General features: G+C 50.7%; 1 protein-coding gene across 1 annotated transcript in view; it reads left to right on the top strand.

The window, feature by feature from the left end:
* The window catches only part of Itpr2 (inositol 1,4,5-trisphosphate receptor type 2), a gene marked incomplete at its 3' end in the record, with an annotated part of 262276 nt that overhangs the window by 67519 nt on the left and 178139 nt on the right, over positions 1-16618 (top strand). Inside the window, 5 exon segments of the mRNA XM_055605618.1 lie at positions 4479-4578; positions 4998-5158; positions 9300-9441; positions 11971-12132; positions 15704-15876. Of these exon segments, the coding sequence (XP_055461593.1) occupies positions 4479-4578; positions 4998-5158; positions 9300-9441; positions 11971-12132; positions 15704-15876 (738 nt within the window).

A 16618-nucleotide genomic window follows, 5' to 3' on the forward strand; every position in this document is an offset into this window, starting at 1 on the left:
GTTACTAAGTCTCACTTTAGGGGGTTACTAAGTCTCACTTTAGGGGGTTACTAAGTCTCACTTTGGGGCGTTACTAAATCTCACTTTAGGGGGGTTACTAAGTCTTACCGGCCGTTACTAAGTCTCACTTTGGGGGTTATTAAGTCTTCCTTTGCCTGTGTTAGCTACTGTAGACAACTGTAGACAGAAGTTCTCTTCTGTCTTGAGAAAGATTTTGTTAACATGGACTCGGCTGTCACTCACTGCATTTAGTCAACAATAAACTTTTCACGCTAAACACTTTACATCCTCATCTGAAATCCTGGAAGATTTTCTATGTTCCTGCCAAGCCTCACGTCAAGTTCTTCAGAACGGTTCCCTGGCTTCATCCTGGGTAACTCACAGTGGTCAGGGCTGAGTCAGAGTGGGCCTCCTCCTTTTTCTGGCCGAGAAAGCTGAGCAGTGGGTGCTGGTCCTTCTGAAAACAGTGAAGACAGCCTGGGGGTGAGATGTGGACTCTAGCTCTCTTCAAAGCACCCCCCGGGGGATTCCAGTATGAATTCTGCATTTCCTGGAGGGCTGGGACAAACGTCTCCAAACACATGGACAGCAGACCAAAGGAAAGGTTCCACTCAGGTCCAGTGAGTGAGCCAGTGAGTTAGAGGAACGTGGTGAAGGGTTCCTTAGAGGATGTGGGTGACCCCAAACAGCTGAGTCACCACAAAGTGTGGCTCCAGCGTGGATGATAACTCCCCTTAGCTGTGCAGATGGCAATTCCTCGTCGGCTAACCTTCACTTACCATGTATTCCAGAACTCCCTCAGACCATGCGCAGTGGGGGAATGCAGGAAGAAGTGGCAGGCATCCCAGCTGAGGGTGCAGTTACCCCCCCCCGTGAGCGAGCCGCAGGTCCCGTCCTAGGGCCGTCACCCCTGTTCTGATCAAGATGGTGATGGCCCTTATGCTGGAGGACAGAAATCCACAGCGATGCTCTTGCCTGGTGAAATGTTAACCCCTGTGTACCGAGTCAGCCATGGCGATTGATATGCATAGTTTGTGATTTGTTGGTCTGCAGCGGGGTGGAGAGAGGGCCTTTTCAGAAAGCCTGGACTAGACTTTTTGCATCAAGGGCTCAGAGCAGGGCGTCCAGTCTCTCCCGACCAATGGGACACGTGGCTGTCTGTGACCTACCTCCCATGCTAGACCCTGGTTTAACTGGTGTCTGTGCAGCCTGGACTTCTCAGATGGTAGACAGCAGGGATTGGGAGACAGTGACTCAGAAGGACAAGCTAATTGCTGTCTTGTGCTCACGAGGTGGGGTTTGATCCTGGAGCATGGAACCCGAAGTCTGCTCTGCCCTGTCATTCTACAGCAGTGCCCTTAAACTGTAGACAGTCAGCCCGTGTCGCAGCCTGACTGCCAGCACGTCTCTGTGACGGCCCCGGAGTCACTGAGCTCCTGTCCTTGCCGACCACGCTAGCACTCTTGGGTTATGATCTCTTCAGTTTGCACCCCAGTCATGTGGTTGACTCAAGGGGTGCACCAGGCTGAGAGCCTCCCTGATCTGAAATTCTAATCTGAAACGATCTAAGACGTGACAGTTTTGGGGAACCAATGTGATACCACAAGTGGAAAATCCTATACCTGACTTCGTGTGATGAACTGCAGTTAAAATGTGTGTGTACTTAAAATAGTGTATAAAATTACTTTCGGCCTAGATGGCTAAGACACATGAATGTCACGTCTGGATCATTACACACCCACTCTGAAATGTTTAAAAGAAATCTGAAATCTCAACCACTCTGGTTCCGAGCTGTCTTAATGTTTTCTATTGCTGTGAAGGGACACCATGACCAAGGAAACTTGTAAAAGAAGCATTTAATTTTGGGGATTCGTGGTTCCAGAGCATTAGAGTCCATGCTGGGGAACATGGCAGCAGGCAGGCATGGTGCTGGAGCAGCAGCTTAGAGATCACATGTGAGAAATAATCAGAAGAGGGAGGGAGGAGGGGAGAGAGAGAGAGAGAGAGAGAGAGAGAGAGAGAGAGAGAGAGGGAGAGGAGTACCGGCCAGCCAACTGTAATGGTGGCAATAACACACCTCCTCCAACAAGGCCACAGCTCCTAATCTGTCCCAAACAGTCCTTCCAACTGGGCACCAAGCATTTAAACATATGAACCTATGTATCATTTAAACAACCACACAAGCATTTTGAAGAAGGGAAACTCACCTGTGCTGGAAAATGTAAGGATAAAATGGAGGAGCTGGTTACCCGGAGTGTGTGATGACCCCACTTTCCCAAGCTTTGGACACGGTGGAGGACACTGTAGCCTTAGATTTCCCAAACACCTACTTTCCTCCCTCCCACCCCCCGACCTTAGGTAGGACATTAGTAGGGAAAGGGGCTGTAGACCGCTTTTATCTATTTCCTGCTGATAAGGGTCGATGGGTCCTTTGGGGGTTACGAAACTCAGTCGTCAGGACACCAGCAGTCCAGTCAAAGCAGCAGCAGCAGCAGCAGAACAATTCAGTAGAAGCAGCCAGACTCTGCCCAAATGGCACGAGCCTGCTGAAGCGGCAAAACTCAGACAAAGCAGAGGGAAGAAGTTCCCTGGACCTTTTCTCTGGTGCCAGCTGCAGCAGCTTGAAAGCATAGAGATGCCGAGAGCGTTGTCTCACTGTCTGTGGGCTTCTGTTTAACCCTTCTCCGAGTCCACACGAGGATGTTTTACAGCCCAGAAGAACCACACCCCTCGCACAAGGTATCTTTCAGCGGACCAACATCACTCGCCCAAAGGGGAAAAACATCCCACACTTGGGACCAAAACAAAAAGCTTATTCACATGACCCAACTGAGTTTCCACAGAAACCATAAGGTCCCACTTCAGAAGACAGCCACCGTGGGCAGCATCTCCTGCTCAGAGGAGTCTGGTGGTAAGCGGAGTCATTTCTGCCGACTTGGACAAGGCTGAGGTGTTTGCCATTTTAGATATCCGAAATGCACTGAATGTTTTATCTGCTTTTATGAATGAGCAAGAACCCTGGTGATAATTGACTTTCTCTGAGGCGTTTGAGGTCATGGCCTCTGTTTGGCCCTAAATGTTTTACTTTGTATGAATGTTACGTCTTAGCTTTCTGCTGACCACTAAGCGATGGGCCTTTTCTTTTAGTTGGCACTGTGCACTCCTGTTAAAGAAATAATGGGAATGAAGGATGAGGCAGAGAGGGCGCTGGTTAATGAGGTGGAGTTCCAGTGCACTTCAGGCCCCTCTGCCCGGCGCACACACAGATAACTGTTACTCTCGACTCAAGAAATGATCAGATGAGGAACTGCTGCTCACCCAGGCTGTGAGCCCCAGCACCCAGGCTGTGAGCCCCCCCGCAGGTGTGGGCTCTGATGAGTCCCCGGTTGAAGTGCACGGGCAGTCAGCATGCGTGTGTGTGTGTGTGTGTTCGGTGGTAAGGACACCTTGTGTAGCCCACAGTGTTGATTCTTCACACTCAGTTACTGCTAAGCAGACTGTAACTCATACCTGAAGAACCGCATCTACCACAAGCATTAAATTTTTATTTTCCCTGAGGCTAGAGAGATGGTTCAGTGGTTAAGAGTACATAGTGCTTTCTAGGGGACCTGAGTTTGGTTTCCAGCGCCCGCACAAGGTGGCTCACAACCTCCTTTAACTTCAGCCCCGGGGATCTGACACCCTCCTCTGGCCTCCATAGGTACTGCACACAGAAATACATGGATGTAAAATGAAATTTAAGTCGCCATACAGAGCGATGGCCTTATGATGGTGTCTTCCTATGCTCATCAGCAGACCTTGCTCTTGTTCGTCTCCACCCTGTAACCCTGAGTAGTGTTTTCTTCTCCAGTCACGTTGCAGACTTCCACTGGAGTCAGTGTTTCTATGTTAAACGCCGAGACGTCCAACCAAACCCAGGACACAGGGGAAGTCACTAAGCAGCACAGGGAAGCAGTTTTTGCTGCACCGTCTTGGGGCTGTGCCTGCCGGCCCTCTCAGAACTGTTCGGTTAGTGAGCTGCTCTGAGTGTGCCTCGATGGCCACAGCAGCTCTGTGGCTCAGGGCTGCAGGCTGTCTGGGACAGGATGAACTAGTCCTCGCTGACTGCACCCACAGTGCCTGAATGTGGACCATTCCTTGGGATGCTGACAACCCAGGAACCTCTGGCCTAGGAAGTGGAGCTGTGTGCGCCCAGCCAGCTCGAGCCTAGTAGTTATTTCCTATTGCAGATGGACCCCAGCAGGTCCTCATGGAAGACATGTCCTGTCCCTGTCACACGTGGCTCTGTGGAGTGTGTCAACACGCGGAGGGTGCTAGCTAGCAGTTACTACTTTGTGTGTGTGTGTGGGGGGGTTCAGAGGACGACTTTGTGCCGTTTTCATGTGCGCTCTGGAGACTGGATTCAGGCTCAGCATCAGGAGCAGGAGCTCGGGCCTCAGACCATGCTGCCAGGCCGACATGGGTTTCCACGCTTTCAGGAACTCCTACGTGCGGCTGAGGCACCTCTGCACCAACACTTGGGTGACCAGCACCAGCACCCCCATAGACATGGAGGAGGAGAGGCCCGTCATGCTGAAAGTAAGTGCTGGGGTGAGGACAGCCAGACAGAAGGGGAGCCTTTCAGGTGCAGCTGCTTTCGTGGGGGCGCTCACCCGCAGGTTGCTTAGGTCCCCGACCTGGCTGGCTTCAGCAGGGCTTGGGCCAGGAGCGGGGGGGGGGGGGGGGGGGGGGGGGGGGGGGGGGGGATGCAGATGTCAGAGAGACACAGTGGGAGGAGGCCTCTCTGTTTGGAGCATTTGAGGCAGAGGGGGGGGCGAGTGGAGGAGGCACTCATCCGGGGCCGGGAGGGGCCGTGCAAAGCCATCTGGTCCCTGAAGCCTTTCCTCATGGACGGTGTGTTCGGAGTTCCTCTGTCTCGTCCATCCCCACCCAGTACCTTAGCAGTGAGGAGTGCGTTCTCCAGAGACTGTGCGGCTTAATGGAAACACATGTTGCAGATTGGGACCTGCCAGACTAAGGAGGACAAAGAAGCCTTTGCCATCGTGTGCGTCCCGCTGTCTGAGGTCCGAGACCTGGACTTCGCCAACGACGCCAGCAAAGTGCTGGCCACCACAGTGGGGAAGCTGGAGAGCGGCAGCATCACTCAGAACGAGAGGAGGTGGGTGGCCTTCAGAGCATGGCCCAGAGTCCTCAAGAGGCAGCTGTTGACCCGGGTTGGGGGTGCAGGCCTGTGACCTCAGCACTCAGGAGATGGAGGTGGACAGTCAGTAGTTCAAGGTCACCCTCAGCTTCATAGCAAGCTCAAGACCAGCCTGGGCTATGTGCGGCCTTGTCTCTCAAAGCTCATAAACAAATCACCCCAACCCCCAAACAAACAGAAAAACATGCGCGCACACACCCCCACACCCACCCACACAGATTCAGTTAATTCTTGTGCTAGGCCAGGTGACTCTAATGGAACTTTTAGACTGTCCTCTGTAGCAGCACATCACACATGATGGCGGCTCAGCGGTGAAGAGTGCTAGCCAGCACCCACACTTGCTGGCTCACAGATACCACGCCCACACATACACACACAGGTACACACGCATACGCATACATACATGAAAAACAAACGTACATTTGTCTGATGGAATACCTACATTTTCTGCTTTCTCTTGGCTTGAAAACAGATGATTTCAGGTTCTCTCAGATCTCATCTTGAAAGCGTTTAAAGAGTCACGTGAGTGTACTTGAGTTTGCGTTTGGATATTGAGTTTTATGTTTTCTCATCATTTTTACTCGTAACACATTTTTTATCTCTAGTACCACAGACTGGTCAAACGTGATATCAGAAAAAAAGACTGCTCTCTGCTTGTGTCACTACACAGAAAAATGAATTTTTGGTCCTTAATGAATTTATTTATTTTTAAATATGTGAGAAAAACAAGGCTGTTTACAGGAGAGGTAGTCACGCCTGCCCTTTGTGTGAGCCATGTTAGGTCCAGTGATTTAGGAACCTCTTCGTTCTCATAGCCCTCCAGTAGCCATTGCTGTTTTGTCTGGAGGGCCCGGGCTCAAACTCCACATAGCCGTGAGAGGAGGGCCCATCACATGGCTGGCAGCCGGGTGCTTCCCGGGAGCTTGGCGTCTGTCTCGTCATGCCCGTGCCCCGCTGAGACTGAGTGTGAGCAGTGAGGAGCTGTTGGCCGAGTCTGCCGGGTACGCTAGAGCTGTCTACAGCCGTTGAGAGAATTCACCCCTGCCAGACAGCCCCACCAGGAAGAGCAAGGCAGAGACGTGGGCGTGTGGCTCCCTGCTTTCATCCCTCAATGGAACACACGGACAGACATGTCCAGCCTTGCTCTAAATGACCCCAAACTGAAGGCCACCCACGTTTGTCATCGTTGGAGAGTGATAAGATTGTGCTGTGCTCACAGTGTAGTTCGGTACAGCCTGGAGCATGACTGTAGTTCACTCTTCATGTCTGTGTGCTGGCTCGAGGGAACCTAACAAGCTTTGGGTTGTGTAGGGAGATGGGATAGAGGTGTCGGCCATAACAGTCTGTGAGTGTTAGTCACTAAATGTGTAAGTAGAGACCTCATCCCTCAGGCGTGCGCCGGGCCACACACCCCTTAATTCAATGTGTCACCATGCTGACAGACACCACGGCCTCCAGCCTCTCTCTTCTCGAGCTGCTTCTTGTGGGAAGCTGCGTTTGACAGCTGCCCCCAGCCTGCCCTGTGATGGCCACTGAGCAAAGGCCGGAGCAGAGACCAGCTGCTCCTCCGTCTACCGATGACCCAGGAAATGGACCTCAGTGAGCAGTGGGGGTGCTCCCACTGGGACCTCCTCTTGGTGAATCTGTCCCTGCCTGTCTCCCATATTCACTTCTCTAAGGTGTGTCCTTGGTGACTGTGAAGATTCCCGCTCCTCCCTCCACGGCCACTTTTCCCCAGTTCCCAGAGGATGGAGCACAGCCTCCAGCCCGGCCTCAGGAGGACGGTGGCCCACCCCTTCTTACTTCCTGCCTTCTCCCCACTGCTTCCGTGAAAAATGGCAGCGAGGCTCCCGATCCTGAGAATGGGGGTGGCATGACCCCCCATGCCGGTACTGCCTGTCAGGCAGGGAAAGGACTTTAGAATTCACTAGAACTTTCGTCCTGAGAGTGACTGACAACCCTGACTTTGGCCCTATGGAGTGATGTTATTATTAGATATTCTTTTTAGTCAAAACCAAGGTCAAAGGGAGGGTGCGAGAACACTGCAGGCTCCAGATGCCTGGGCTGGCTCTCTCTCTTCTCTCTCTTCCCTGTGCTTTCCTTTCATCACCCCAGGAAGGGACTCTGTGGGTAGCTCTGTGTCAGGCTTCCATCCTCCACCTTAGATGCTTTCATTTGACTTTCCTGGTTGTATGCTCCCTGACTGCACCACGAGAGCACAGCCTCTCGTTAGTCTGTCATGGGGAGGGAGCGGGCAGGGAGGGAGCGGGCATGAGCTGCCCCTGGAGCCTGAGAGAACGCCAGCTTGTTACTGTGCCTGACAGACCTGCTTTGACACACAGGCTGCAGCTGTCACAGCTCTTCACAGGGACACCTGTGGCCATGCAGCCTGTACTGGGTTGCTGCAAAGATGAAGGCCTTCATGCCTGGCTCTTCCTGCAGCTTGGGACTACTCTGTTGCACAGGGTTTATCCAGCCAGCTAGACCTGCTTCTTTAAGAAGACCGCCTTGTCCTTATGCAACAAACGGAGCTGTGTGGTGGTTCTTATAAACGCATCATATAATTTATAAATCCCTTCTTCCTTCTTTTCTTCCTCCCTCCCTCCCTCCCTTTTTCTCTTTTCTCCCTCCTTCCTCCCCTGTCCTTCCTTCTCTTCTTTTTCTTTCCTCCCTCGCACTCTCCCTCCCTCCTTTCACTCCTCTCTTCTCTCCTTCCCTCCTTTCTCCTTTCCCTCCTTTCTTCTCTGCACCCCCTTTCTTTCCTTTGTGAAACCAGCACTCATATAGCGCAGGGAGCTCGTGAACTCTGTGTAGCTAATAATGACCTTGAACTCTTTAACTTCTCTTTCTGTTTTAAAATTTTCTGCATTTTATTATCCTTTTGATAATAAAATGCCTTATAATGGCATTTTGGTGATTTTATATATATATACTTTAATTTCTCATATTTCTGCTGGCTCTCTTCTCACCATCTGCTCTTCATTCACACCAGCCATTTTAAATTATGTTCTTTTTTGATAGTACTTGCTTTCTCTATCTGTTGAGGACTGACAACACACTCATTTAGATACCACTTAGGATGGCTTTGTTAGGGGTTTTATTATGGAGGAATCAGCCTTCTGACTCTTAGCATGCTGGATGTCTTTCCTGAGGTCGGTTTTCTGTGTGTTCTGGAAGTTAACTGTGCAGGCTTTTTCCAGGTGGGACACTGTTGTTTTTTCTCTCTGTTCTCGCTCACTTTCTGTCTGCTGTGGCATGGCCCCTCTCCACCAGTCCACAGTGAGCTGGGACGCTGAGGGCAAGAGCTCACGCCTTCTGATAAGGTGTGTGAGAACTCATGCCTTCTGATGAGGGGAGACGCGTGAGCATTTCCAACACAGGTGTGGAGGTTCCATCGCGTGTTTCCTGTCCTCTCAGCACCGCCCAGCTGAAGCCCACCGAGGGCCCTGGGTGTCTGAGGCTCTCCCGAGGGAGGGTTCTCCCTGCCCCCACCGCCTCAGTTTGGCCCCTCCCACATCCATCCCTCGTCACTACTTTATCCTTACTCTTTGTTGCAGTATTCTCACTTTGTTCTTTTCTTTTTCAGTTGAAGTTTTGTTTATTTGTTTATTTTTGGTTTTTTTGAGATAGGGCTTCTCTGTTGTAGCCCTGGCTCTCCTGGAACTCACTCTGATGTGTGTCTTTTAAAATATATAATGGGGGCCTGGGGAGATGGCTCGCTCAGTGGTTGAGAGCACTGTTTGCGCTCTTCCAGAGGTTCTGAGTTCAATTCCCAGCATGCACATAGCAGCTTACAGCCAACTCCAGGGGCTCGGATGCTCTCTTTTGGCGTATATATGGTGACATCGAATCGCCTTTGCCTTCTCTTCCCAGTCCATTGGTTCTTGAGACTCACAGGATTTTATTTAATAACTGTTTGCAAATATTTGGAATTGGAGTTGAGGGGTAGGTTAACTGGACAGATAACTATCAATTGTATTAGATAATACTGTATTTTGTTGATTAAATATATTTTAAGAAGTTTAACCTTCTTACTGTTTCAGTTCTTAGAGCTGATTCTTCATAGTCCATTATTGTCACAATCCTTCCTTTGTGATAGATTTGTGACTAAGTTGCTGGAAGACCTCATCTTCTTTGTGGCGGATGTCACTAACAATGGCCAGGACGTTCTGGACGTGGTGGTCACCAAGCCTAACCGGGAGCGGCAGAAGCTCATGAGGGAACAAAACATATTAGCACAGGTGAGTCGCTCAGTGAGCTGAATTTGCGTATTTCATGTCTTGAGTTACAGCATCAGGGAAATCTTTGTAGCCTTATGTCTTGCTTCGTAACAAGTGGCACCTAGACACTTCCTTCCATTTCAGTGAGTTTTAAGTGTGAGAATGCCCGTGTGGGAGGCTTTTGCCCAGGGTGTTCTCAGAGGGACTGTCAGGGTGTCTTCTGGAGGGTGGGCTGAGAGGAGAGCCCCTTCCCAGGGTGCTCAGACTTTAGCATGAGTCTGGAGAAAGCGAGGCGCTTTCTCCCTGGGATGGCTGGTGTGAGCGGTGGCTTGGCGGTTATGGAGAGATGGGCTGCTGAGCCCGCCTGTGATTAGGATACTTGACGTGGGAAGACCCATTTAACTGTAGGCCATCCATCCCCGGGGTGGAGATCCCAGACTGTGCAAGGAAGAAAGAGCACTGCATCATAGATGCCAGCCCGGCGGTTCTGTGTGACTGGCTAGAAGCAATTTACAGCCCCTGTCAAGAGAGGCTTCCATAGGATCCTAGGCCAGCTCAGAGGCACCCACCCCCGATCCCCAAGCCCCTGCTGTGCTCAGCCTCTTTAGAAGCTGCCTTGGGGAACTTCTGAGGAGAATTCCCAGGGGACTCTGGAACCATTGCACCTGCTTCTGTCTGCTCCGGGAAGGTGTGGTAGTCGAGTCCAGAACTCTCAAGTGCACAGCGCACCAGTCAGTGAGTCCCCAGCACCCTGCATGCACACCTTTCCGCAGCTAGAGGCTCTTTATATTGCTTCATTTGCTCCTTAACATCATCAGCTTTGGTATTAACCACGTACAGACTCAAGAAAGAGTCTTAAAAGCACGAACGATCCTAACACTAATTGATTAATTAGCATACAAGGCTGCGTTGGGAAAGGAAGACTGAAGACGCAGTGGACATTGGTATCTGTAGAATATCTGGAAATGGTGTTTTTCTGAGGTAAACCAAAGACTGCAGGTCTAAGGGACAAAGTCTCTCTGACTTCAGTAAATTATCTTTAGAGCATTTGATTTCAGGGGCTTTTAGGACGTTGGGTGAATTAGGGCTATATTAACTGATGTATCCAACCTTTTATTTCACAATATAAATCAACGTAATTCAGGGTCTAGTGAACATTAAGTTCTTTTCAAGAATAATTTTATTTTGAGACCGTCATACATAAATACTGACTGCATTTATCTTCTGCCCTCTCTCCTTCCAACTCCTCTCTCCTCCAAATTCATGACTTCTGCCTAGTTATTGTTAGTGTATACACAGCCTGCTCCGTTTAGCATTGCTCATCCGAGTCCAGCGAGCGCTGACCACTTGGTATTGGACAGCCCATGTGGGGACTGGTCACTGGAGCAGGTGCTGACGGACTCTAGCTCTCCATGTGAGAGTGCGTCACGTGGAATTTCCCTCACTCGTGCTTACCTGTCAGCTGGGCCTGTCCTCACACTGGCCTTGCTCAGGCAACTGTGTAGTTCAAGGTGCAGGCTCCCTGCCACACGAGAGGCACAATCCTTGCGCACCCTCGCCTCGGGCCCCTGCACATTCTCTGCTTCTCCCACGGCTTGCTGGGCCTCAGGTGCAGGCGATGTGTGCGGATGCACTCATTGGACCTGGGCGCCAGGGCATTTAGTCTCTGTGTTTTGACTGGTTGTGGATCCCGTAAGTGTCTCCACCTGGGCAGAAAGAAACTTGAGAACGTAAAAGTCTCAAAGAGACATGCTGTCGTAGTTCATGAACTCCAAGGGACAATTCCTTTCTACTTTGAGTTCTTGTTTGAGGCCCATGGTTGTGATCTGGTGTTCCTTCACAGAGAACTCTCAGCCCACTGGCTCCTTCCCCAGAGGCCCAGGGCTGCCTTTTCAGTGCCCCTGACTGGGCAGGAATTGGCTCACTGTGGGTGGGGTTGGGTTGCTCCCTGCTTGCTCCCTTGGCTCCTTCGCTCCTGTGGCCATTTATCTGTGTACTGTGAATGGTGAAGGGACTCTGAGGAAGACTTTTCACGTATTCAGAATCACTGTTTCTGGTGCATGTATATTTGGAATTATTTCCTTTTGCCTAGAACGAGGTAAGAGTGACATTTGGAAGCCACTGCCTGATGTAAATTTCAGGTTAAAAAGTATATGTGTCCTTTTTATTATTTTAATATGAGAGAGTTACAAAGAACAGAATAATAAAAGCATATACAAAATATAGTCTAATCAATCTGAATATGTCCATGTAGCTTGATACAAACAACTACAAATTTACTATCTAAATAAAATAATTTCTAAATAAAATTAATCATGCTGTGGAAGTGGATTTCTTGTTGACGTTGGGTACTCTTGTAAGCAGTGGGGTTTTAGGTTCATCAGTGTTTATTTTCCAGGGCTAGCAATCAATCACTAAGTATCTCCCCCCTTTGCATGAATTCCGCTCACGTATTTCTACAGAGTTTTAAAGTCTGTGTCAAAAATGCAAACGGGGTGCAAAGCCCGCATGCGTGCCCGTCAGATCAGGAGGCTCTCTTTGTTCCTCTAGGTGTTTGGGATCCTTAAAGCGCCGTTCAAGGAGAAGGCGGGCGAGGGGTCGATGCTGAGGCTGGAGGACCTGGGCGATCAGAGATACGCCCCCTACAAGTATGTGCTGCGCCTGTGCTACCGCGTGCTGCGCCATTCGCAGCAGGACTACAGGAAGAACCAGGTGAGCCCGGCCTTGGTGGCTGTCTCAGTGTAGACCCGAGGAGGCGGACTTGGCAAGGGTGGGCGTCGCGCGGCCAGGCCGGGAGAGCCATCCCTAGGGGCGGGGCGTTGAGCTAGGCAGGTGTGCTAGGAGGTAAACCTGAAGGCTGTCCTGCACTCCTGTGCTCGGTCCCAGTGCCCGCCGAGCAGGGTGCCCTGACTTCTTGGTGTGAGCAGCTCAGAAGTTGCAGCTTTGCCCCTGACATGTCATCCAGTCGCCAGGACCCAACAACACGTGCACCTGAGACAGGGAGAGGGACTGAGGGGAGGGAGAGTGGGGGATGCCCAGGGTGCGGAGCCCAGGAGGGGTGGAGATGGGATCAGTGCTGGGCTTCGTGGGAACAGGTGCTTTAGGAAGGCAGAGTGATCGGGCTGGTTACTTTTCTTGTCCTTGTGACCGAATCCCTGACAAGAACAAACCCAGGGAGGGAGGGCTGTGGGCACAGTTTGAAGATGTACAGTCCCTCATGGAGGCCAAGGCAGAACAGGAAGTTGGGTTATGTGACCACAAGCCTTCCCCCAGTGACCCGTTTCTTCCAAGGGAGGCTACCCTGAAGGTTCTAGAACCTTCCATAGCTCTCCCCTCTGCTGGGACCACGTGTTCGGACACGTGTGTGTGCAGCGATGATTCACACTCCAGCGGCAGCAGGGTGGGTCTAAAAGAATGATGGTGCAGGAAGGACCGCCGTGGTCCTAGGACAGTCCGAGCTGTGGAGGACGGGTGCCCTGTGCGGACCTAGGGGTGCAGCCAGAAGCTGGGTCTGCCAGTCTCGCTTTGTCCTTAAAATATGTGAGAGCCTGCCTTTCTTCCAGAGGACCCGGGTTCCATTTTTAGCACTCACATGCCAGCTCATGGCCGACTGTAACTCCAGTCCCGGGGGGTCCAAAGTCCCCCTTTGTCCTCTGTTGGCACAGACATACACGCGGGCAAAACGCTCACACACACAAAATAGTCTTTAAAACTGTATAATAGAGTGCATTGGGTTAAGTAAGGCAGAAGTCTGACACGAGGCTATTAACATTCTTGCCTCCCTGGCAGCTTATTCTTCATGTATTTCTTACCTAATAGAAGGGTCGATGTATATCGCTGCTGTTTTGCTGAGTTTGAGAGACTATGGCCTGAGAGGGGGTTGGGAGGCAGAGCCTGAATCAGACCTCAGGGTAACAGATGGGGGTGGGGGTGGAAGGGGGATGGGGTGGTGGTGTGGGGGAATGGGGTGCGGGGCCAAGGGGTGGGGGGATGGCGGTGTGGGGGTGGGGCCAGGGAGTGGGGATTGGGGATGGGGGTGGCGGGGGAGGGGTTTGTTGAGACAAGCTGGCAGCACTCAGCTTCCTCTCGTTTTGTTCCAGCCTCAGTTTTAAGCAGTTTTCACACCTCAGCTCAGTTTAAACAGTTGAGACAAAGAATAGAGGCGTAGACGCTGAGTAATATGTGCAGTCTTACAGTGTTGTTTGTTTTCTTTATGTATATATATATACACACACATGCATATATTTGTATAGATATGTATTTGTTGTGGCATTGGGGGTCAAACTTGGCCCCAGGCAGGCACTGTGACTCGCCTACACCCTCAGCTGCCAGGCTACAGTTTTAAGAATGGATCCAGTGTGTAATTCCTGGCTCTGAGTCATCTCCTGAGAGCTTGAAAGCATTCTAGCAAGAAAACATTTTTTTTTCTCCTTTAGGAAGAATGTATTAAATATGTTGGCTTTGGAATTAAGCTGTAAGATTAGAGAAAGGACCAGAAAGGATATGTGGAACAGATTAGCTCGACAGAATCTGGCACATCAAGAACAGAGCAAACTGACAGTATAAACAGACTCCTGAGCATCCGAATTTCCATACATGAGATTTAACACATACTATAATAGCATCTCTAATCCCATCCTGCTGAACCTAGTTCTTTTTCACTGAAATGCTGCCGCTGTGGTCGTCCTCCTGTTTAACCGCATTTCTGTAGGATGGCAGAGTGGCATTCCCGTCTCCCTGGGAAGGAGTGAGGTCCAGAATGCTGAGACAGATGTTCAGGGCGGTGCTGGGGGCATCCAGTACAGCGCCTGGCTGGCCAGCGCAGGGCTGGAGAGACGGCCAAGAGCAGCGGCTTCTTCAGTTCCCAGCACCCACATCGGGGCTCACAATGGTGTGGAACCCCAGTTCCAGGGTATCTGCTGCAGTCTTCTGGCCTCTGTGGGTGCTTCATGCATGTGGTGAGCAGACCTAGATGTAGGCATGCGCGCGCGCGCGCGCACACACACACACACACACACACACACACAAGTAATTAATGTTAAGAAAGAATAAGGAGCAGACTTAAATAGTGCATAATTGAAACTCAGTGCATTCTCTCGTGGTTAGAATAACATTTTGGTCTTTACCACTCACAAGGATTCTTCACTTATTTTTATATTTTTATTTTATGGACGTCGGTGTTTTGACTGCCTGTATGTCTACGTGAGGGTGTTGGATCCCCTGGAACAGGAGTTACAGACAGTTGTGAGCTGCCATGTGGGTGCTGGGAATTGAACCCAGGTCCTGTGGTCAGTGCTCTTAACCGCTGAGCCATCTCTCCAGTCCCCAGATTTAGTCATTCTTTCTTTCTTAAAGCAACAAATAAATTATCATCTGGCCAAGTTGACTCTCTTATACGATTAAAGATACATGCATTTTCCGTATGTGTGTGCTTTGCCCGCCTGTACTTGCTCATGTCGTTTCACCAGCCTGTCTCCGCTGCAGCTGCCTCTTGCAGAGCTCTACCCTCTGTTTCATTTTCTCAGCCACGTGTGAAAGTGTGTTTGGCTGTCTGCTGTCTCCAGGGAGGAGAGCTCTCACCTGCAGCCACATCCACAGGAGCCGTTACGGAACAGTTACTGCGTGGCTGGGTCTATTTAATAACTTGAGCTATTGTATGATCCTGTTGATCACTCTTTACCAGTCCCTGTGCAGAGTTGTTGATGGTATTTCTCAGGGAAGATCTTGTTGTCATTCTAGCATTAGTCTGAGAAAATACAAAACCAACTCAGATCCACATAGACTCTTCAAATGGCTGCACGGATCTCAAGCCACAGGCGCGGAGTCATGCAGTCATTTGCTTTTTTAAAAAATTATTATTATCTTACCCGAAATGATCACTTCTGGTGATAGTCTGAGGGCCTCTTTCGGGCTGGTGAAATTCTAAGTCACTATGGCATAAAAACTCAATTTAGATAGTTTTTCTCACAGGAGAAAATAAGAAAATAATCTTCAAAATAAGATTAGTGGCACAGCTTTTAATTAATCAGTTAGTAGTTAGCTGTGTGTGCTGTTGAGGACGGAATCTCAAGCCTTGTGCCTGCCCGGTAAACGATCTCACCCAAGCTCTGCGCTGAGCCCTCGGTTACACTTTAAATTATGTGATTTTCATTTCCTCAAGTTCTCTCTGTTGAGGAGTTATTTTCTTGTTTTCTTCTGACAAATGGGTCTTCTGGGTGGCTCAGCTGAGGGGAGCTGCCCCTGGGACGCCAGTAGCACAGCTGAGGGCTCTGCCTCTCCACAGGAGTACATCGCCAAGAACTTCTGCATCATGCAGTCGCAGATCGGCTATGACATTTTGGCAGAGGACACGATCACAGCCTTGCTACACAATAACCGCAAACTCCTGGAGAAACACATCACGGCGAAAGAAATTGAGACCTTCGTCAGCCTGCTCCGGAGGAACCGGGAGCCCAGGTCTGTTCTGGCGGGCGTGGGTAAACATCTTTGGTAGCACTGGCCGTTGGTGGGCAGGCCACACGCTTCTTTCTGTGACAACGGTCAGTGCGCCGCAGTCCATCAGAGCCCTTCGGACACACTGCCCACCTGGGTTTGGTGCTGGGAGTCTAGTGTGAGGCTCACACACGCGAGGGAAGTGCCTGGCTGCTGTGCTGCACGCAGCCCCAGCCCGGCACTTAAATGTGCTATCCCTGTGTGCTCAGCCCTGTAATCGGCTGCTCGGGAGGCTGACGCAGGAGGGTCACAGGCTAGGGAGCGGGCTGCGGCAGGGAGTTTAAGGACAGCAGGGTAACTTAGTAGGACTCTGGCAAAGTAAACTTACAAACAGCTGGGCAGTTAGCCCAGCAAGCGTGTGAGGCTCAGGGTGCAGGCCCCAACACTGAAAAAAGCCACAACAGAGCTTCGGAACGTGTTCATGCAGACTCAGGCAGGTGCCGCATGTGCACAGGGCAGCTGTGAGCGAGGACAGGCACAGTTGTGTGTCAGGGTCAAAGATCCGGCACCCCTGATGGGCCTCACTTGAGGCTCACATAGCACATTCCCAGAGGCCAGGGTTCTGCACTATCCAGGTTTTAATAAAGTTAAGTAGAATGATCTTTTATCTATTTCTTTTTTGGTGCCTGGGATTGAACCTAGGGCTCTCTTTCTCCCTTCCTTCCTTCCTTCCTTCCTTCCTTCCTTCCTTCCTTCCTTCCTTCCT

This window comes from Psammomys obesus, unplaced genomic scaffold (assembly GCF_907164565.1).
Source record: "Psammomys obesus unplaced genomic scaffold, mPsaObe1.curated_primary_1811, whole genome shotgun sequence".
Taxonomy (NCBI): Eukaryota; Metazoa; Chordata; class Mammalia; order Rodentia; family Muridae; genus Psammomys; species Psammomys obesus.